This window comes from Neurospora hispaniola (genome assembly GCF_033458365.1).
Source record: "Neurospora hispaniola strain FGSC 10403 chromosome Unknown B0T23scaffold_3, whole genome shotgun sequence".
NCBI lineage: Eukaryota > Fungi > Ascomycota > Sordariomycetes > Sordariales > Sordariaceae > Neurospora > Neurospora hispaniola.
In genome coordinates, this window is record NW_026944408.1 from 3,191,311 (window position 1) to 3,212,070 (window position 20,760).

The 20,760-nt window shown below is 52.3% G+C and overlaps 7 protein-coding genes across 7 annotated transcripts; 2 read left to right on the plus strand and 5 right to left on the minus strand.

Moving 5' to 3' along the window:
- Nucleotides 1-1,537: 1,537 nt before the first annotated feature.
- On the plus strand, nt 1,538-3,737 carry B0T23DRAFT_313803 (P-loop containing nucleoside triphosphate hydrolase protein; the record flags this gene model as incomplete). The annotated part of the gene is made up of 4 exons (XM_062834760.1): nt 1,538-1,760; nt 1,844-2,358; nt 2,428-2,969; nt 3,038-3,737. The coding sequence occupies 4 exons, from the start codon at nt 1,538-1,540 to the stop codon at nt 3,735-3,737; spliced, it is 1,980 nt and encodes a 659-aa protein (XP_062694324.1).
- A 202-nt stretch (nt 3,738-3,939) lies between these two features.
- On the minus strand, nt 3,940-5,429 carry B0T23DRAFT_377723 (uncharacterized protein). The gene is made up of 2 exons (XM_062837044.1): nt 4,839-5,429; nt 3,940-4,556 (listed from the first exon to the last, which is right to left on the minus strand). The coding sequence occupies exons 1-2, from the start codon at nt 5,393-5,395 to the stop codon at nt 4,082-4,084; spliced, it is 1,032 nt and encodes a 343-aa protein (XP_062694325.1). The 5' UTR covers nt 5,396-5,429; the 3' UTR covers nt 3,940-4,081.
- A 2,289-nt stretch (nt 5,430-7,718) lies between these two features.
- Nucleotides 7,719-10,246, plus strand: B0T23DRAFT_440485 (Alpha/Beta hydrolase protein; the record flags this gene model as incomplete). Its single annotated transcript, XM_062840729.1, has 2 exons — nt 7,719-8,188; nt 8,238-10,246. Exons 1-2 carry the CDS (start codon nt 8,044-8,046, stop codon nt 10,244-10,246), a joined length of 2,154 nt encoding a protein of 717 aa, XP_062694326.1. The 5' UTR covers nt 7,719-8,043.
- Nucleotides 10,247-11,490: 1,244 nt separating this feature from the next.
- Nucleotides 11,491-12,845, minus strand: B0T23DRAFT_427845 (NUDIX hydrolase domain-like protein; the record flags this gene model as incomplete). The annotated part of the gene is made up of 2 exons (XM_062840097.1): nt 11,491-12,164; nt 12,242-12,845. The coding sequence occupies 2 exons, from the start codon at nt 12,843-12,845 to the stop codon at nt 11,491-11,493; spliced, it is 1,278 nt and encodes a 425-aa protein (XP_062694327.1).
- A 962-nt stretch (nt 12,846-13,807) lies between these two features.
- Nucleotides 13,808-14,621, minus strand: B0T23DRAFT_403705 (ribosomal protein L1-like protein; the record flags this gene model as incomplete). The annotated part of the gene is made up of 3 exons (XM_062838804.1): nt 13,808-14,070; nt 14,144-14,515; nt 14,603-14,621. 3 exons carry the CDS (start codon nt 14,619-14,621, stop codon nt 13,808-13,810), a joined length of 654 nt encoding a protein of 217 aa, XP_062694328.1.
- Nucleotides 14,622-15,189: 568 nt separating this feature from the next.
- B0T23DRAFT_315472 (YAP-binding/ALF4/Glomulin) lies at nt 15,190-17,246 on the minus strand (the record flags this gene model as incomplete). Its single annotated transcript, XM_062834859.1, has 2 exons — nt 15,190-16,326; nt 16,392-17,246. The coding sequence occupies 2 exons, from the start codon at nt 17,244-17,246 to the stop codon at nt 15,190-15,192; spliced, it is 1,992 nt and encodes a 663-aa protein (XP_062694329.1).
- Nucleotides 17,247-17,783: 537 nt separating this feature from the next.
- Nucleotides 17,784-19,851, minus strand: B0T23DRAFT_377733 (uncharacterized protein). Its single transcript, XM_062837045.1, has one exon. The coding sequence runs from the start codon at nt 19,635-19,637 to the stop codon at nt 18,114-18,116; it is 1,524 nt and encodes a 507-aa protein (XP_062694330.1). The 5' UTR covers nt 19,638-19,851; the 3' UTR covers nt 17,784-18,113.
- Nucleotides 19,852-20,760: the final 909 nt, after the last annotated feature.

Sequence of the window (20,760 nt, forward strand, 5' to 3'; positions counted from 1 at the left end):
AGCAAAGAGAATCGGCAAAGCCAAGTCGAGCCAAGAAAACGCCCCCAAATGCCGTCCGCCATCCACTACCACCCTCTTGTACCGCCCCTGAAAAAGGTTGCTTTCGTTAAGGGATAGGTGTGTTCAGTACACCCTGGTTCTGTTCGGACCGGGAATCAACCTCCTCACAACGAGGTATTTATTAATCCTTTTTTTTTATCCTTGTTTTTTTCTCACGATGAACAGACGAAGCTGAATGACTAACGTCTGGATCATCGTCGTTGCCCTCGCCATCATCATTTGCTAAGAACCACACAAACAAGACAGCTTTGCTTGCGCCTTCCACTTGCACGATGCAAAATGCGAACCGCCAAAAATGCAATCTTGACACCTACCAAACGTTGATCCTCATCCGGGAGCTAGAGCTAGCTGCATGCAGTGCTTTTCTTTTTCGAGATCAGCCAAGACACGATCAGCCAAACAAGAAAGGCATAGGTGAGCCATCTTGTTTCGATACATAGCAAACTACTTTCCTTTCCCTGCTACAAGCGAGCGAAGGATGGCAGACAGTCCATTCTCGAGAGAGAATTTGGTGGCGCTCGGTGCTTGAAGGAAGCAAACATCACCACCGGTGATGAGGTTTTACAGAAACCCCCAAGCGGTGGAACGATTTTTATCGTGAGGAGGAGTACGAGAAACACGGGATGCCAGCCAGTCACTAAAGAAACATGAATCGCTCCAGCCATACCCGAGACAGGGCATACACGGAAAAGAGACACGGTACGGTATGTACAGAGAGCAGAGAGGAGAAAAGAAAAGTATCGGGCTTTGTCTCACTTGTCAAACCGGACGGAGTAAGGAACAAGGAACAAGAGGACGGGATTTACTATGTATGTAAGTACTAAGAAAGAACGTCTATGCGCTGACAACAGTGTGTGGGAATAACTTACTGAATGGGAGTCACTTTCCATTCCCTCGCTTTATCTCTTCGCCGCCAAAACAGTCGGTAGTAGCACGGTACTGCAGGGTACTATGTAGAACGGCTAGGGCACGGGGGTATCTGAGGGAGCTGATATGTATCTTGTAAGCGCGCTGCGACCAATAGGGAAGGGAGGGCTTGGATGGGTAACTCTTTTCCTTTTCGGAAGATGGACAGACAATGCTCCCCCCATTCCAATTCCATGTCCCCTGGGTTATTGGCGGTATCACACTCCGTGTACCAGGGACCGTATAGGTGGTATGGATGCCATTGTTTCGGGTCGCACTGGTCGGCGAGGTTTGTGGCAGAAATAAGCTGCATCGGGCTTCTTGGGATGGCTTGTCTGTCTTCGTAGCCTTGTCTTCACTGGAATGGGGGGTTGAGATGTGGACGCTGGACGATCCATATAAAGGTCGGATTCGAACCCCCAAAGAGATGGAATGTGTTTTTGTGGAAAAGTCCGGTTGTCAGGTATCTGTTGATCTTTGTTGTTTTGTTCGGGATATCGTGAATTCAGAGTCTTGAGTTGCTTCATCACTTCACTACTACCAATCATACCGTTCAACAACTACAACAACAATGGGTATCTCCAGCTCGTCCTCCGAGCACAGTACCAACGTCGAGCGGAAGAATGCCGTCGTCGAAGGCATTGATATCGAACGACACGCCGTTGCCGAATCCCATCTCGTCAACACCACGGTGAAGAACATCAGCTGGAAGGGCGTCACGGTAACAGTCAAGGACAGAGAGACGAAGGAACCAAAGAACATTGTCGACAATGTGGAGGGTATCGTAGAAGCCGGTATGTCTTCCCATTCCCTCTCTACGCACCTCACTCAATGCCTAATCCACTAACACCTCTTGTTTTTTTTTCCCCTCCACCAGGCGAGATCCTAGCCTGCATGGGCCCTTCAGGATCCGGCAAGACCACTCTACTCAACTTCCTCGCGTCCCGCCCCCTCCCTTCCGCCTCCGGCGGTGGCACCACTACCTCCGGGTCTGTCCTCATCAACGGCCAACCCACTTCCACCTCTACCTTTCGTGAGATCACCCGCTTCGTCGAGCAGGAAGATACTTTGATCGGGTCGCTCACAGTGAGGGAGACTCTCGACTTCTCGTTTCGACTTGCCAGCTCGTCCAAGGTTCTCCCCAAGAGGGAGAGAATTGCCAGGATTGAAGGATTACTTGATGCTCTTGGGCTGAGAGGGCAGAAGGATGCGCTGATCGGCACGCCGATTCGCAAGGGAATCAGTGGTGGGCAGAAGAGGAGGGTGAGCGTGGCAAGTCAGTTGATCACCAGTCCGAGAATTCTGTTTCTGGATGAGCCGACGAGTGGGTTGGATAGTAAGGCCGGGTGGGAAGTGGTCAAGTATTTAAAGGAGGTTGCGAGGAGGAACAATGTGAGGCTCCTTCCTTGTGCTGATATTTACCTAGTCCAGGGAAATCGTGGCTAACAGAAACAAAAACAGTTGATCGTCATTGCTTCGATTCACCAGCCCTCCACAGCGACGTTCAATCTCTTTGATAAACTCATGCTCCTTTCCGCTGGCAAGATGCACTACTTCGGCCCTGTTGCGGGCGTTACGGAGCACTATGAGGCCTTGGGGCACGAGGTGCCGCTTCATGTCAATCCAGCCGAGTTCCTGCTTGACTTGGTCAACATCGACTTTGCTTCCGAGCGCGAGGAGGCATTCAAGGCTTTGGATGACATGCAGACTGCTTGGCAAGGATCTGAGAGATCGAAACAGTTAACTGCCGCGGTAGCCGAGGCAGAAGCTAGAGGTGGTGAGCAAGTTGATACCTCTACCGCCGGACTTGGGGGAAAGCCGGGCTTAATCGGTAGTACGGCAACACTACTCCATCGGAGTTTCGTCAAGAGTTATCGAGACGTAGTGGCGTATGGCATCAGGGCAGCGATGTACTTTGGTCTCGCCATCATGGTTGGTACGGTCTGGGTGAGACTGGATGCTGCCCAAGAGTCTATCATTCCTTTCATCAACGCTCTGTTCTTGTAAGTCTTGCTTTCTTTTACCATTTATTCTCTTATCTCCGTGCTAACAGTGGCCTTGTTACCAACAGCGGATCCGCCTTCATGTCCTTCATGGCTGTCGCCTACTGTCCTGTCTGGCTCGAAGATTACTTCCAATACGTCAAAGAACGTCGCAACGGGCTCTACGGCCCTACAGCCCTGATCATCTCCAACTTCCTGATCGGCATCCCCTACCTCTTTGGTTTTTCGTTGCTGTTCTCCGTCATCTCCTACTGGCTTGTTAACTTCCAGCCCACAGCGACTGCCTTCTTCACCTGGGTATTCTGGCTCTTCTGCGACCTTTTGGCAGCAGAAAGTCTGGTGGTGTTTATGTCCTCGCTCTTCCCCTCCTTCGTTATCTCCCTTGCCTTGGTCGCCTTCGCCAATGGCCTGTGGATGAGCGTCGATGGGTTCATGGTGCAGCCGACGATCTTGAACGTGTTTTACAAATACGTGTTCCATTACTGGGACTATCAGAAGTATGTGTTTGAAAACATGATGATTAACGAGTTCAAGGATCGGGTGTATACGTGTGGAAAATTGCCCGAGGGAATGACGGGTGTGAATGGGAGCAATTGCCAGTGCATGTTCCAGACTGATTTGGCGGATCAGTGTCTGATTAGGGGGCAGGGCGTGTTGGATCAGTATGGGTATAAGCCAGGCAAGCAGGGGAGGGATATTGGTATTATGTTTTGTATCATTGTTGGGTGGAGGTTGGCTGCCTGGGTGGTGCTGAAGTTGAAGAAGTGAATTGTGGGGGTTTGTGGGTGTGTGAGAAACGCGGGTTGTTTTTGGCAAGTTGTGTTTTATTAGCGGCCGCCTGTTTTGTTTTGTTTTGTTTTGTTTTAATTGATGTTTGCGAAGGGGAAGACATATGCGCACCCTGCGATTTACTTTACGTAGAGGTACTCTACCAGTTTCGTAATCTTTCATAATTCTTGACTACCACAACCATATCATCGTCCAAAACACCGTGCCCCAAAGTTAATTGCGCACATGCCACATATTCGGAAGAGGTTTTGTATTTCATGATTTTCCTTCCTGACTCATTATCAAAAGTCCAATCCCATACTCGAAATCCCAGAGCCTCGGTATTACCCCGTTTCCGTATCCCCCGTCAACCCACCCTCAGTCCCATCATGCAAAACCGCATCCTCCCTAACGGCCATATACCACCCCGGCGTCCACCCAGGATGTCCCAAGCGACTCTTTAACCAGCAAGTTTGTTTCCCATTATAATTCCCCCACCCAGCCCCGATACAATTGTCCACCTCGGCGCACCGATCAATGCACGTCTCGATCGAGTCGGACTCCCGGTGCGTGATCTCCTCGGCTCCGGCTAGCGAGTTGTAGTCTCGGTCGCAAAGCAATAGATAGCCCTTCCCGTGGCTGGACGATGTGGTCACAGTATCGTTGGAAGGCGCATACAGGGTCAGGTTGTTATTGGGGCAGATGATGGATGTTGAAGGGGTGATAGTGGCGTAGGCGGTGGGTGGGGGGAGGTTGGCTGTGTGTGTCCAGGAGGGGTGGGCGGTGGTTGTTGTTGTTGTTGTTGTGGTTGGCGTCGGGCTGAGAGAAATGCAGCTAGTTAGTGATGAACCGAAAAACGATTTTGGGGTGGGGAGATGTAAGATAGGAGACGAACGGGACAGGCCCGGCCAAGGACAGCGAAGACGACTCAACCACCGCCCCGTCCCGTCTCCGACCCGGAGGGCCCAAGGCAGGAAAGGTGGAGTAAGTCACGTCCCGAGCCTACCCCGGCCGTTCATGTTCTAACGGTCATGTTTCCTCAACCTGCATCAACCTTCAAAGGCAAAGAAAAAAAAAAAAAAAAGAAAAGAACAAACTCACCTATTCTCATCCTTCTTACCACCCCCCTTCCCAGCACCAACACCCACCCCCACCCCCACCGCGACTCCAACCACAATCAGGAAAATCCCAATCGCCAACAACCACCAAGCCACCTGTCTTTTAGTCCCCAGGCCACAACAGTAGCGCTTATTTTTGCCGTTGTCATCCCCGTCGCCATTACCAGCTTCCTTGTCGTTTATCCCGGCTGCGGTTGATTCCGCAACCGTATTTATCCCAGGTACCGAGCCAATGTTCCCATATTGTGAATCTCCGTACGGTTTAGCAAGGATGTATGCCTGGTATGGAGAGGCGCTCGAGATGGTGGATGTTGGCTCATAGGAGGATAGCTTATCGTCTTGGACTTGGTGAGGGCTGACTTCGAGGGTGGAGTGCGGAGCGGGTTCTAGGCCTGGTTGGCCTTCTGGGTGATGTAACTGTTGCAATGATGAAGGATGATCATGAGGAGAGGGAGCTCGTTCAATGCCTTGGTAAGGAGCATGTTCCCAGGGTGCTAGCTCGGGGGCGTTCGCGGCCGCCCGGCTGGATCTGTCTTCCATTGTTCTGAGGAGGTTGGGTTAAGGTTGTTCTTGTTGTTGTTGTTGCTGTTCGTAACACAGACTCGGAGTGAGCGTCAACTACGCAGATAATCTTGCTGTTGTCGCCAAGCCAGGAACTGGATGCTATCGGCTTTGCTTCATCCTTCACATATGAAAGCCTGTTTGGGATTGTTTGGAGACAGAAAGATGGATGCATGGGAAAGGGGAAGAAAAAGATCCTCAGGGCTGAAGGAACTGAGTGCAAATGACAAGCAGAAAGTCCGAGGATCCACCGTGACTACAACCATGTGCTATGCAGTAGGTTGTACACGGTAGACATTAAGATAACGTCTGGCTGAGTGGGCGCTTGAGCTACTGCACCCATCCCCAACATTGCGGACAAAACATGTTGGTGGTAACTGACGAGAGCCTATCAAAACAAGCTTTTCTGGCGATCCTGCTCTTCGGTCCTTCCTGCAGGGCTCTCACCAAGATCCAGCTCGGGGTTCGCTTACCCTTACACGACAACAAGGAGATCTTACGCCCGGCTACGTGTCTCTCTGATTGGTGATCTTTACGATAATTGCCATAGCGCTGACACACGATTCACCTCTGGATAATAGAACAGGACTGCCCAACTTGACGATGGGGTTTCTTTCTTTGACCATGTGTACATGTTGTTGCGTTGTAGGTTTTGACATCAAGAACGCCAGATTCTAGTCACCTGGACAGCCAAAAAAAAAACAAAAAAAAAAAAAAAAAACAAAAAAAAAAAAAAAAAAACCACTACAGCCCACTATACACGAACGATCCTACAATGGACACATACCAATAAGACAAGCTAGTTCGCACTTCGTTGCCTCAGATTTTGTTTGTGTACCTGACCAGTTAGGGTCTTAGTGGACCACTAAAGGTGAAACAAGCGCTGAAAGGTTACCAATAGCAAGAGTGCTTTGCCGCGCCTACGCTGCCTCGTCTGGGGGGAGGTTACCCGATCCAGCGAGCGCACCAGAAACTTTGATTTGAAATGACAAAACTCCCTTGATTGTGCTCTGGCGAAGACGATGAGTTAGAGATGATGACTTGGCGAAAAGAGGTTCTGAATCGTGATCTCGCCAATTCACTCTTTGTGCTCCTCCAAAGTGCGGCTGACCAGACTTGTGTACCCCATCAACCATGTTGTGCACCACAAGACAGACGGGTGCTGCTCGGTGGCACACGAGGTAGGTACACCATTGTGCGGAGAGGTGGAAAATATTTATCATGATCATTCTTTGGGCCTTCGGTATATGGTTTGTATTGCGGCACGATGTTTCCTTGGGTATTTTCTTCATCTAAAACCGATTCACATCAACTCGAACAGGCCTCTTGTTTTTCCAGTGGCTTCATCCATCTTGGATCTAGTGATGCATGTCGCTATAGCTACCAAATTGAGTCAAGGAGCGCCCCCCATAACTTTACGGTTTTGGCTGATTGGTAGTAGATGTAACATCTAATTTCCGATGAGCATGAGAGACCACTTGCCAATGGCAAAGTACGCTAATGCTTTCAACATCCATACTTCGGCAGGCAGTCACAGGTTGTTTTGCCGGCATCGTGAATTAAAATTAGAATGTTTGAATGGCACGTACATGAGAAAAGAAGAAAGGATGGACGACTGAAACGGGTCAAAAAGAACAGAAGATCAAAAACACAAAAAGGATCAAAAACATACAACACCAGGGATTCGCTGGTCGTCACCGACCCAACTACTAGTCTGGCCCTCACTGGCTTATCTATGGGAGAGCGGACGGGATCCCGAGTTTTCCAGTGGGTATGGTCGTATGTGTTGTGATTATTAAAAGCAGAAGGTTATAGAGCCACGTTGAGGGTTGAAAAATTGTCATCAGAAAGCAATGAACAGGAATACCTCAACTGGAAGGCATTCACTAAAAACTCAATGCAAAGACGTATGCACAGCCAATTGACAGACGTAACACACATTCAACTCCGGTACAGTACGGACACGGCATCTTGTACCTTCGACCAGGAAGGTCCTCTTTTGCGCACAACACAAAGTTCTTCGGCATTTCGGGACAGCGCCGCTGTTCTCTCTCCCATTGCGTGCCGTTCTCAATGGTTTCTGCTAGCAGAAGCGGATACATCCCCAACTTACTCCTCGTCTCCTCGCCGTCTACCTCAAATTGTGCCGCGGAGAGGGAAGAGGAGAAAGCAGGGAGAATTATTTAGGCTAAAAGCACACGAGCTTTGGCCCCATCTTCACCTTGTCCTACGTCATCCAGGTAGCTCGGTAGTTGTGAGTGAGGATCTCTAGAACTTTTAACTGACTGGCATTTCCTGGATTGGCCCTCTCCGCAGAACGGCCCACAGTAACTACCTACACCGGGTGACCGGCTGCGGTTGTGGTCGTCGGTTGGTGAACCTCATGTTATTTCCCCGGATTTCAACCACACTCGTTGTCCGGCAGTCTGAACCTGGAACCAGGATGACGGTACCGATGATGTAGATCGTATCCGGGACGATGGTGATCCGGGTAGTTCGGACGGTTGTATTTAAGATACTTATTCCCATTAGCATAACGATGAGGTTAAGTTTGTTCCACTTACCTTCTTTTCTCCACTGACCTGTGTTGTACGCGCCTTCATAAGCCAGCGAAGAGGCAGGTCAAGATGGTGACCACTTCTACCCTTTGGGGAGCCATTCTCTCAACCCTCCTCTCCTCGGTCCCTCTCACCGCAGCAGCTAGCAGCAGCCCGCCATCTCCCAACACCCTTGACTCCGATCTCACTGTCATTGTCAACAATGACCTCCAAGGTATACTCACCCTTCCTTTTGGGCCCAGACTCGACGCTGACAAGTGCAGGCCCCTCCAGCCCGTCTGCCAACGCCTCCGTCCTCCTCCTTTCCAACTCACTTGCCTTCTCCCAAGCTTCCCAGTCCTGCTCCTCTCTGGGCGAATCACTCCACTCTCCCGAGCTCATTTCCACATCAAGCATCAAGTCCAACCTCGATTACCTCATCTACCGCTCCAGAAGACCATCATCGCTCGGAATAACAACCCTGTGGATCGCCCCTTCGCCCAGGAACCCGTCTGTGCCGAGGGTGATTGACGTTTCCCCTTCTGGCCGAATTTCCGTCTCCGAAGTGAGGAGTGGCAAAGGTCAGGCAGCCAAGTACCCGGTCCTGTGTACGCAGACTGCGCCGTTTTCCAACAACCAAGCTCAAGACAAGAGTGGAAAGTGGCAGGTTGGTGTGGAAGGGGTGAACGGCAATGAGAAGGTCGTTGGATTCAGGGATAGGCTTTCTTTCCGGTTTCTGGGGTTGCGGTACGCCCCTAAGCCGGAGAGGTTCACTTACTCTACCCTGTACCGTGGAGATGGTGGAAAGGAGAAGCAGAAGGAGGTGAGTGGGTTGGAGTACGGTAGCCAATGCGTCCAAGGCGGTGGAGGAGCGGGACAAAGTGAGGACTGTCTGTTTCTGAATGTTTGGACTCCTTATCTTCCCGCAGCTGCCGATGGTGGGAAGAAAGGAAAGGGCAAGGACGGTGATAAAAAGAAAAGGAAGGATTTGAGACCGGTAGCCGTTTGGATCCATGGCGGTGCCTTCACTAGTGGAACTTCCTCTGATTCAACCTTTGATGGCGGTAATATGGCTTCGCGAGGAGACGTGGTGGTTGTTGCTATCAACTACCGCCTTTCCACCCTGGGCTTCCTTGCGCTCGCGGATGGAAAAACCAACGGCAACTATGGCCTTGGTGATCAGGTCACCGCTCTGCAGTGGGTGCGCGAAAACATCGCCAAGTTCGGTGGTGACCCCGATCATGTAACTATCTTCGGGCAATCTGCTGGCGCTGGCTCCGTTCGCGCGCTGCTGGCCAGCCCCAAGACCAAGGGCTTGTTTAGGGGTGCCATTCCGTTGAGCAACCTTGGTGGTATCAACTACGGTACCACCTACAGCCGGTACTACACCATCGCCGAGGAGACAGCCGTAGTCGGTAACGCCATCCTCGCTGCCACCAACTGCACCGACGTAGCCTGTCTGCGCCAGGTCCCTGCGGAGAAGCTTATCTCAGGTACCGCAGCCCGCTACCTCGTCGTCGATGGTACCTACCTCGTCTCCCCCGAGCTCGACCTCTCCCGCACCGCCGGCGCCAGCGGCATCGACCTAATGATGGGCATAACCCACGATGACGGCGCCCCCTTCATCAGCTACCCGTCCACGACCAACCAAACCGCCTACCTGCTCTCCCAAGGCTTCTCTCCCTCCCTTGCCTCGCCATCCCTCTTCCCCATCCCGCCAAACCCCAACGGCACCCTTGCCCTCTTCAACTCCTCCTCTCGCCTCGCGACCGACGGCATGTTCCGTTGCATCGACCAAGCCACCGTGCAAGCCGGGTTGGCCAACAACCGCTTCTCGCGTGTTTTTTACTATGAGTTCGACCGGACCTACCAGACAGGCGGCTGGCCCAACCTGGACGTGTGCGAGCCTCCCAAGACAGCGTCGCACCCGTTTGGGGATCCGAGCAAGCCGTATCTGCGATGCCACTCGGGCGAGCTGTACTATGTCTTTGGCAACTTGGCTAGACAGGGGTTACCCGTGCGAGACGAGAAGGATTTGCCGTTTGAACAGTTCGTGCTGGATAGCTTTGCGAGCTTCATCCGGACGGGCGATCCGAATCCTGAGAAGGGGTTCTTGAGAGCGAGGGGCTTTGAAAGTACGTGGAGGGAGGTGCAGAGGGGCGAGTGGGTGGCTAGCAGCAGGAGAGCGGGAGTCAAGTTGAAGGTGTTGGATTGGCCTAGCAGGCTGGAGAATGGGTGGAGGGAGGTGCAGCAGTGTGAGGGGATTGGGTTGGGAGTGGATTATTACTTGTGAGACAAGATGGTGAAGATGGTGGTGAGAGGTGCGGATGTAAATAGGCCAGGTGGATGAGTGTAAGTAGACCACTCACCCATGAGATTGAATACAGACATGAAGCATATCAAGAACCTGTCAATCTGACTGAGCGGTCCTTTCAAAAAGCATGTGTTCAAGACCAAGATCATGAGGCTGAAGATGCTGTCAGTGAACGGGCCGTGATGGCCTCCACACTATCGCGCTGCGGCGTCCCATCATCGCTATCTTCTTATCGCAGCTTCCCAGGTAACAGTGGATACAGTCAGTATTCAATTCGCCCACCCCACCAAGAATTTCACCCCGCCAGCTGCTCACCACCTGTCCCCACCACAAACACCCCAAATCCCCAAGCCCTAGCCCCACTAGCGCCCAACATTTCCACCCGTATAAAACCGCACACTGCTCCCCCTCCTTTCCGTTTCCTTTTCTCTTTTTTTTTTCTTCAGTGGCAAGGATGCTCTCTCTACACCGTCATGTGTTGGAGAGTGGCCTTGTTACTAACTACATTAATACTGGTGGCTCCGCATAGCGGCTTGCTGAGGGTTACTCTTGTACCATACTCCCGATGGGTCTTCCTCCGTTCCCGGCCTCCTAAAGTAATGCTTCTCCATCTCTTCCCTTTACACTAGTCGCGGACGTCGAACATTCTAGGTCCGTGATCGTGGGGTGGTTTCGACATTTCTTTTTTCTGAAAATCTGTTTTTCGCTGTGTTCGCTGCCTAAGGGGGGCGACGTGGAGAAGAAATGAGGCTCTGCTTGTCATGGATAGATGAGCTTTGGGAACGGATAGGTCGCTTTGCGCGCTCCCTGTCAGTTCGATGTGTGTTGGTGTGCGTTGTGTGCAAAATCGCGCTTGCGGTCATTACCAGTTGTGTGCAGATGTTGCTCCACAAGAAGGACTGCACGTTGATTTTGGAAAGACGCGAACTGCAAATATGACAATGTCGATTCGAGATTCGAGTTGAAGGACGTCCGTCTTTCTCGTTCTCACCCAACCTCAAGGTCGTGAAAGCACAATGTTGCTGTTCGCGACATTCCCGAGCCTCCTTGTTTGACATTAGACTGTCAGATGCCGACATATTGGTACATTGCAATGTATTGAATATGCCACTGGCCTTACACACAACCACCTAATCGAACGAGCACTACTGAAGGCGCCTCTCCAAGAAAAGTTAAAGGTCTATGTATGCAAAGGCCATCTATCTATATATCAACTCACCACTTCAGATCTTCGACATAGTCCACCACCCCTCCACCACGGCTTTGACCAACCGGTTCGCAATAGCCGTCTGCGGCGGCAACCTCAACGCACCCTCTACATATCCAGCCGGCGCCGCCTCTCCTAGAGCACTCGCCCCATTGAGCAACGCCTCCTTGACCTCCTCAAAGGGGAACCACTTGGCATCCTCCAGCTCCGCATCGTGCCCCAAGAAGATCTTCTCTCCATCGCCCGGCAGCGCCTGGCCAATAGCTCCAATCATCAAGCTAGCCGGGAAAGGCCACGGCTGCGAGCTATGCAGCACCACCCGTCCAACGGTGACACCGCTTTCCTCCCAGACCTCGCGGCGGACCGCCTCCTCGATCGACTCACCCGGCTCCTGGAACCCGGCGAGGGTGCTGTACCAATACTGAGGCCAGCGCCGGTTGCGCCCCAGCAAAACCTTGGTGCCGTCAGCGCTGATGATGGCCATGATCACGGTCGGGTCGGTTCGCGGGAAGGACAGGTTCGAGACGGTGCCTCGAGTGGCGCAGGGAGCGCGGTCCTTGCCCTTGTCCGTCGGGGGACACACGCGCTTGGTGCCGGCGTGGACGGAGATGGTGCGCTGGCCGCATTGGGCGCAGAAAGGGTTGCGGGCGTTCCAGTCAACCACGGCGCGAGCTTGGCCGTACATGGCAGCTGTTCCTCCCATCAGTATTCACGCCCCCTTTCCAAAAAGAAGTCCTGTTAAAACAGGACCGTAGGATCAGACTCACCATGTCCAGCCTCCAACGCCATCCCCCTAGGACTAGCGCTCAAAAACGCATGTCCCTTCTCCTCCTCCATCTTCTTGATCAACTCCGCCGCCTTTGCCTTTCCCTCCTCGCCATCGCCTTCACGCGGCGTAACGTCAACAGCAAAATACGGCGCCCCCCTGAACTCCTTCCACACAAACACATCCTCCCCCTCCTGCGGCTGCTGCTTCTTCTCATCCACAAGATCCACGCCCAAAAACACCACCATCCTCTCACCTTTCCCTGCCGCCTCACTATCATACCCACCCACAACTTCCTCCTCACTCCTAAACACCTCCTCCCCGCTACCCAACAACCCCTTCACATCTTCCGGTCCCGCGAACGCCAACCTCGCGTCATTCTGCTTGCTCTCCACCATTGGCCCCAAGTTGTTCATCAACAAGAACCGGGCCGAGGCATGAGAAAACGCGGCCCTCAAAAAGAGGTGGTCGGAGCGCAACCACGAGAGTCGGTTCAAGGGGGAGCCCGAGAAGTAGTTGGCGGTTTCGGGCCCGAACTTGCGCGTGAGGGCCGAGTTGGACTCCTGGGAGAGGTAGGAGAGCGTGGGGAGGGCTGGTGGGGGCATATTGGGTAGTTCTTGTTGTTGTTGCTGTAGTTGGTGAGTGTGTAGTGGTGGTTTTGTAGAAGGGGGATTGGTGTTTGAGATTGTTTTTGTTGTTGTTGTTGTGGTGGTGGTGATGGTTGCGTTGGGTTGGGGATGAGGTTGGGAGTGTAATGCCCGATGATTTGACAGAATGGAGGTATACCGAGGTAAGCGGTGCAGGTGGTTAGGCAAGTTTCCGACCCTGCAGAAGCAAGATGAGATGAACATGAACAGGCGGTGATTTTACAACGGAGAGGTTTGAGCAGTTGTTTTTTATGTTCTTTTCTTTTCTTTTCTTTTTTTCCCCTCGATCTAGCGGAAGAAATAGACTACGGCATAAGAGGCAAAAGACGATTGATTCGTCATCAACAACGACCGAGTCGCGATTGACGGTCCATAACCTAATGCAATGCCGGATTTCCAGTCCCTCGGGCGGGGCGGGGGCACAGCGGGGCAAAACTTCAAAACTCGCGCCAGCCGAAACAGCGATCGGGAGCTGGTGTTGTGGACGTGGTCCTGTTGATGAGTAATTCATCCTTTGTCACCGCTATGTAACAACATGCGATCCTTGACAACATCATTTCCTCCAGCATGAATGGCTCCGAATCAGTTCCCGGGATATCGTGGAACTTGCTGTCTCTTGACTCGGAACGCTGCCACAAATGCGCGGCTGACATTCCCGTCCAACGCAGTCATGCAAGTCATTAGAAATTCACATGGCATGAGCAAGAAAGCGAAACAGATATGGACCGCAATTCCTTTAGATTTGAACCCTTCAGAACTACGGAGCTCCTCATGTAGACCGTCCAACAGCGACACCCATCATCCCTCGCGGCTGCCCAATAACAGAAACCGGTATGACCTAATCAAAGGCTGACTAGTGACTGTACCCCAACAAACGAGAGCAAGGAAGTAATCGCTGCCTTAGCAGACCATGACTACATTTAGTAGAGGCGCTTGGGGGGAGACATGGTAGCCTTGATGGTAAGGCTACCGACGTTCTGCCAGCCCTTCTTGAGGAGGGAGACGAGGTAGTTGATGGCCAACATGATGTTACCAACAAGCTGCTCCTGGGTCATGCCAACGTTGCCGACGGCGACACCCATGCAGAGAACCTTCTTGAGCTGGAACTTGATGGTGGACTTGACCTCGTTGAGCTTGCCGGTAAGGTCGTCGGAGTGGGAGACGGGGGTGGGGAACTTGCCAGCTGTAGTAGAGGTCATTTCGTTAGCATTTTGCGTTTCTGATATGGTTGAAAGGAGGAGCCGACAAAAACATACCCTTGGAAAGACCGGGACCGAGCAGACGAGGGATCTGCTTGATAAGGGCCTCGGAGGCGACGAAGGCATCGTACTTGCGAGCAAGCTTCTTGATGAGCTTCTTGTTCTTGTTGAGCTTCTTGAGATCGTCGACGGACATGGCGTCAACACCGCCGTGCTTGGCACGGTCGATATCGTGCTGGTCACCGAGAATGCAGATGCTCATGTTGGGGCGGGGAATGCTGGGCAGGCGGATGGTGCCAGAGAAACGCTTGTCACGCTGGGGGTCATAGTTCTTGAGGCCGATCTGGAGCTCGACGGTCTCGAGGAAGTTGCGCTTCTTGGTCTCGTTAGAGTACTCAAGAAGGTCAGTAACGTGCTGACGCACAGCGGCTGTCAAGAGTCAAAATAATCAGCGATTTGTCATTTTGGTGTCTTCATATTGAGAAAAGACGATTCCCGGCGATTGCGAAAACGTACCGACGGAAATCTTGGACATCTTGGCCGTCTTCCTGTAGAATTTCTTCTATAGGTATGCTATGTTGCGTCTGTCGACTTGAGCGAAGGGATCAGGAAAGGATTTTGTTGCCAGTGGATGGTGGATTTTTGTGTCTTGTGCGGAGTCAGCTGCCAGTAATCTGCGCTAAGCCTAATTTGTCCCCCTGGCTGGCCGGCAAAATAGGTGGTCTGTGCACTTTGCCATCGTCCATGCCGTCACCCCATCTGTTGGCCCCTGAATTCACTTGTCATTATCATCACCAAGTTACACAGCGGAACGGGTTCACGAAAACATAGATGGGCAGCAGGTTATACGATAACCCCCTTGCTTGTTCATTTGCGACCATCCGGCGCGTAACAGCCAGCTACACGAGCACATACTCATTAACAGTACAAGTAGACATTTACTTCGCTTGACTTTCGTAGAACCGACAAACTCCACCCCCTTGATACATCGTGTCCTCCCATCCATACCTGTTGAAAGCGTCCATATAAATCCGTCCCTTCTCTTGCTGAAGCCATGCTTTTCCGGTCGGGCATATTGCATTAAATTTATCCCTATACACCATCTACTTCTCAACAGCAAAGCCCTCGGCCGCCTCCAACCGACTCAGACGCTCGCTCAACACATCCAAATCGAACTGCAATGACCCCAACTCTTGGCCCTCAATCTCGCCGCTGTCCACGGCCTTCTTCACCTTCGCTACCGCATCATGAAGCGGCGCGAACCAGCGCTCCTTGACCGTCGCATCCAAGTTCGGAGGCAGTACCCTCCTCCACTTGTCTGCCGAACCCCACAAGAACAAACCAAAGTTCACAGCCTGGAGGAAAAAGGGGGCATTGGTGCCCAACTCGTTCACTAGCTTCTGGAGATCCAGTTCTTTGAGGAAGCCCATGTTGGAAAATACTACGTACTGGACCGTCTCAAGCGCTTGAGGACCAGCGAAGACGTTCATGTTTGTTCCAGCCCTCGATCTCGTGCCAGGTGTCGCGGTGCCCGGCTGCAGGGTTGGTGACGGGAGGGGAGCCTGATTCATTGGAGCCGCAAGATTTTGAGGGGCTGCTTGCGCATTGGGAGCGGCAGCGATAAGTTCCTCGCGGAGCCATGTGATGGCGCACGCCTTGAGCGATGCGTAGTCGCAGTTTTCGAGAAGATCGTACAGAATCTTCAGGCGGTCGTCGTCGGCTGGGTCGGCGTGAAGGACCAGCCCGGCAAGACAGCTCGCGGCATTGCGCACGTGTAGTTGTGGGTGGAAGACAGCAATGAGTGTTACAAAAAGGATGTAGCACATGTAGTCCGAGGTTGCTTCGTCAGGGTTCGTCGTTTGGTTGGCGAGCGGCGCCTTGGGAATCGCTGAAATAAGACCCTTGTCGTGAAGCCAAAGGCCGATGGTGACCAGGGCTTGCACCGTTCCCGGCGCTTTTCGAATCTGATCCTCAGCATCATCTTGAAGGAACTTCTCGAGCATGGCCAAGTGGTCGGGGAAGATGTGCATATCGGGTACCGGGTGGTCGGAGTCGAACACAGTTGTCGAGAACACCCAGTATGCCAAAAGGATAACGCATCCACCCGTCGACAAGCCAATGTCTTCCGGCCTGGCGATGTCTTCTGTTTTGGATAGGGGATCGGTTTGGAGAGGGCCCTCGGTGACTTGGCTAAGGAAGGTTTTGTCGCAAGACGACAGACCGAGATCGGCGATCAACGCCTGTGGTGTTCATGGGTCAGCGCACTCGGCGACATTTCATTCACAGGGACACAAAGTCAACATACCACCAACTGTCCGACGGCGCCATCCTTCTCCGACAGCTCCTTCTCTTCACGGAATCTCGCCATGAGGGTCTTGCGCCCAGGGACGATCTTCTCCGGGTTGTGGAACTCCAACAGCCTTGGTGCCCACGCCACATCGTTCTTGTTGACAAAGGACTCAAGAATGCATGTCGCGAAGCTCAAGAGCAACCTCTCCTGTATCGCAGTCTCTGTGGGATGCTCAGTTTCCTTGTCTGCCTCGGGATCGGGGGCATTCTTAGTGGCATCCCCATGCTGATCTGGATTTGCGACGTTGACGCTCGACTTGCGGGTGGGGAGAGGTGGCCTCTTGTTACCGGCTAAGCTACGAACGAGGTTGATGACAGCCGCGGTCATCTCATGGTTGGGCCGGTAGGTGTTGTAGATGGTCTGTAGGGATGTTGCGAGGAATCGGCTCGGATATTTCGTCTTGATGCGCTTATGTAGGATGGACAGCATGTTGACTAGGGTGATGAACTTTTGCTTAAACGGCACCGACTTCTCGCCGTTGGTCTCCCCTGCCTCACTTTCGTCGTCGCTCTGATAGCCGTCATCCTGGCTGAGGAGTTCGAGGGTCTCGAGGACCTTGAGAATAACTTCACGGGGGTTGCCCAGTCGCGCAATCGTCTCCAAGCACTCGTCGGAGCCGGGAAGGTTGACTAGGTTATAAACCAGATCCCAACCGATTTCCTGCGTGAGCTCTGCATCTTGGAGGACTTCATTGAGGGTTGGCAGGACGGCCGGGGAGAGGTTCGTCTCGACAATGGTAAGATATGTGAAGCGGTCAGTGGCAGGGGGTCTGGCCTCTTTGATGGCCGCGATGGCCTTTTCGGAATCCATGGTTGCTGCCTAAGGGGGGGTATTGTCGTAGTTGTGGGATGTTGTTGTGGTGATGGTATGGAAACGGTGTTGGTACCAGTCAGTGATGTCGTGTCGCAAACGAGTGGTGGGCAGGGCGCGCGAAAGAATGTTGAGATTTTGTTGTTGGGCAATGACGGGTGGGAGCTCTTGCGTGATCCAAATTGTTGTGTTTCAATCGTCGATGGTGGTTCTTGTGAGGCTGTGCTGAAAGTCTAGTTCTACCTCTAGCGGTTCCTTGTTTGGCAGAATGGAGGAAAGGAGGATTGACATCAAGGTGCAGCACCACAAGCGAACAAGCTCGATGTTACCCCGCACTCCACCCTGTCGCCAAGCGGGGGACAGCGACTAGTACACTAGCTCTGGGTGCCTGTTTTTGCTATGCGGACTATGTCGCTAGCTGCCCTACACCGGGGATGGGTGGGTCTGGAACCTGAGGTTGATGGAAGTGGAAGCTGTTGCTTTTTCTCAACGGTCTGAAGCACTCTGAGAAGACTTTGAGATGGTGTTCATGATCAGCAACCCGATGGCATTCGAGGCAAGATTTTATTTGACGTTTTTTTTTTTTTTTTTTTCCTTCCGTCAAGAGCCGGATGACCGGGTGGTTATGGATACCTCGCGTATGGCCTGAAACGATCCACTGATGACGTCCTGTTAGTACCGCCTTCCCTGCTGTGTTCAGGTACCTGAACATCGGGGCCCAGAACCTTGAGTGCCGAAGACAACTGAACCATCAGAGGCACCATTCAACAGAAGAGCCAGCCAACCATCATCAAACAAATAAAGCCTTTCCAACGACTTTGGTTTCATACATCAACAGGTCTTGAAACATGTGAAAATGAAAAAGGTTCACCAACCTTCCTCATCTCCCTCCCCATACCCTTCGCTCTTGTTTCGGCTACTCCAAGCCCCATGGCCCCAGGGATTCCTTGCCAACCCTTTCATCTCCCTAAGCGCCTCATCCCCTTCTCCCAACACCATCGTCCCAAACTCTACCGCCAATGCCGCCCACTTCATCACCATCCACGTCTCTCCCGCTTTACTATACTCCCTCGCCGCCAATGCATACGCCTCATGAACCATCCCCCATAACCCTTCCATTTCATACAAACTCACCAACAACTCTGCCGCTTTTGTTCTATCCCCTTCCCCTTCCCCTTGCTCTCTACTCCCCATCTTCCACCCTTCCCCCTCCTCTCCCCTTCCTGCATTACTTCCCCCTTCTTGTTCATCCTTTAACAGTCTCCGAACTTTCCTGATCAACCTCACCCTCCGATCCGCCTCCTCCACCCTTCCCCCCGACCGTGAGCAAAGCTCACAAGAGCACTCAAACCCCCACGCCGTACTCAGGAGTTTCTGCCGCGCCTTACGGGATCTAAGTGGGCTGATGTAAGAGATGGTGATTTCCTCCCCGGGGAGGATGTCTTTCACGGCAGTTATCACTTGAACCAGGCCTGGCCCTCCTTTGTTGCTGTTCCAGTCAAATCGGTAATCGGCATTGGGGCGGCAGTCGTGGTTGAGACGGGAGATGGAGGAGGCGAAGACTGTGTACCAGAGGGCATCGTTAGGGTGGATTTGGTCGTGGGGAGGAGAGGAGTGAGGAGAAGGAGGCCGAGGTGGAGGTGCGGGGATGTCAAAAGCGTTAGTGGTTATAATGGTATCCGTCAGGGCTATTCGCGAAAGACCACCGGTGACGCTGGCATTCTTCGATTGCGTGGAGAGGTCGAAAAAGGCCGAGCGGTGGGCCGGTGGGAGAGAGGAGATGGCGGCCGCTTGGAGTGAGATGTAATCGGTGCGCAGCAGTTCGTCGAAGACGCGGTAGTCGATCATGAGCGTCGGGTGTGAGGAGAGTATCACAGAACCGCGAGGGATGCGGGTGCTGGCTATGAGACCCAGGCCTTTACCGGGGATGGAGCTGATGGTGTATTTTGCAGGGCTGGATGTAATATTCGAACGCGGAGTGAAGGATAAAAGGGAAGTAAGGTAAGCGGCTCGTTGAGCGGTGGTGATGAAAGAGATTCCTTCGTCATTGGTGTAGGAAGTGCTTGTAAAGACACAGAACGCATCGTTGGAAATGATGCTGTTGAAGCAGGGATTGGTACTGCTCCAGTTGTGCCCTGGGGAAGTGTTGGGATCTTCTTGGGGATGCGAGTTGGCACTGTTCCCGGCGTAGTAAGTCAACGCATCGGTATCGCCAGTCGCGAGAATGTCGGCAGCAGAGGATCGGAGGGGGTCGTCTCCTAGCCCCTCTGGTCCGCACGCTTTGTGATCATAGGCATGGTGATTATTAGCCTCGTCGACAATGATGTGTTCTTTCTCGTGCGTCAACACAATCAGTGCAGCTCCGACCAGCAGCAGCCCGGAGAACTTCATGCTTTCATGGCAAGTCGTGAAGGCAAACGAAGCATAGTAGGAACGAAACCCCCCCTTCTAGCTATCAAAAACGTAGACCATTACTCGTATTTGCCATCAATATTGCCCAAAAAGGGTTTGAACAGCTTGCCTTCCATTCAATGTCATCCCAACAATCTGGGGCCTTGCCCCAACCCGTCAATCAGGTCGGCCCTGACGACAAAGAAGAATTATCTGGGTAAGGCGGCTTGAAAGGTGCCGAGTTTCCCAAATTGGCAAATATCATTCTCCTACGAAACTATCAACACCACATATTTTCTTGATAGAGTGAAGCATTTGGTTGTGCAAGGCCAAAGATGAACTTCCATCGCACAACGAGCATAGTCAAGTCAATAAGCCAACACACGATGTTCTTACAGAGGCGGCTCGAATTAACGCCACACTCCCACTTTCGAGGATCCATTCGCCAACGCTATGCCAGTAAAAGCAAAGTCAAATGCTCTTGTCCAAGGCAGATCTCTAGGTAGACATAGAATTTTAGGTCGTAAGGGCACCTCTAGCCAGTGTTGTATTCCATTTCTTTTCCCGACTTTTCCCCGGGATATTAACCAAAGTCTTTCACATTTTGGTACAGATAAAACAAAACTCCAAGCGGCCCCAGCAGTAGCAGAGATTGCGAGTCGCATTGACGTTGAGTTATTTATTGAATTCTTTATTGTGTTTGGGGCAGTTTGTTTGCACCCCTTTCCTCAACCCTTGTTTTTGTCGAGATTGGTACTCTCTCCAGACTCAAACTTTCTTTGACATTAAAGATCTCAAGAATAATTTCTATGGAAGCACTGAAACAGAAGTACCCTGCCTCCCTGCCTCCCTGCCTCCAAACCTCATTACCTTCTCATCTCGCCGCCCCGAAGCTCACTAAGGCTCAGTACTTTCCTCTAATCTATCCTTTCTATCTCCCGCTTCAAAGCGAAGACGGAAATAATTCTCGCGTTATGTAGATGTCTCACCTGCCTTAAAGCTACCTCTAGCGTAGTGTGCGGTGTACTTTCGACTGCTTGTTTCGTTTTCTGTTTGCTTGGCTCGTGGCACGCTTCCTTGTCATGAGGCTTTTCAGTACTTATACCTTGCAGCCAAGGATATT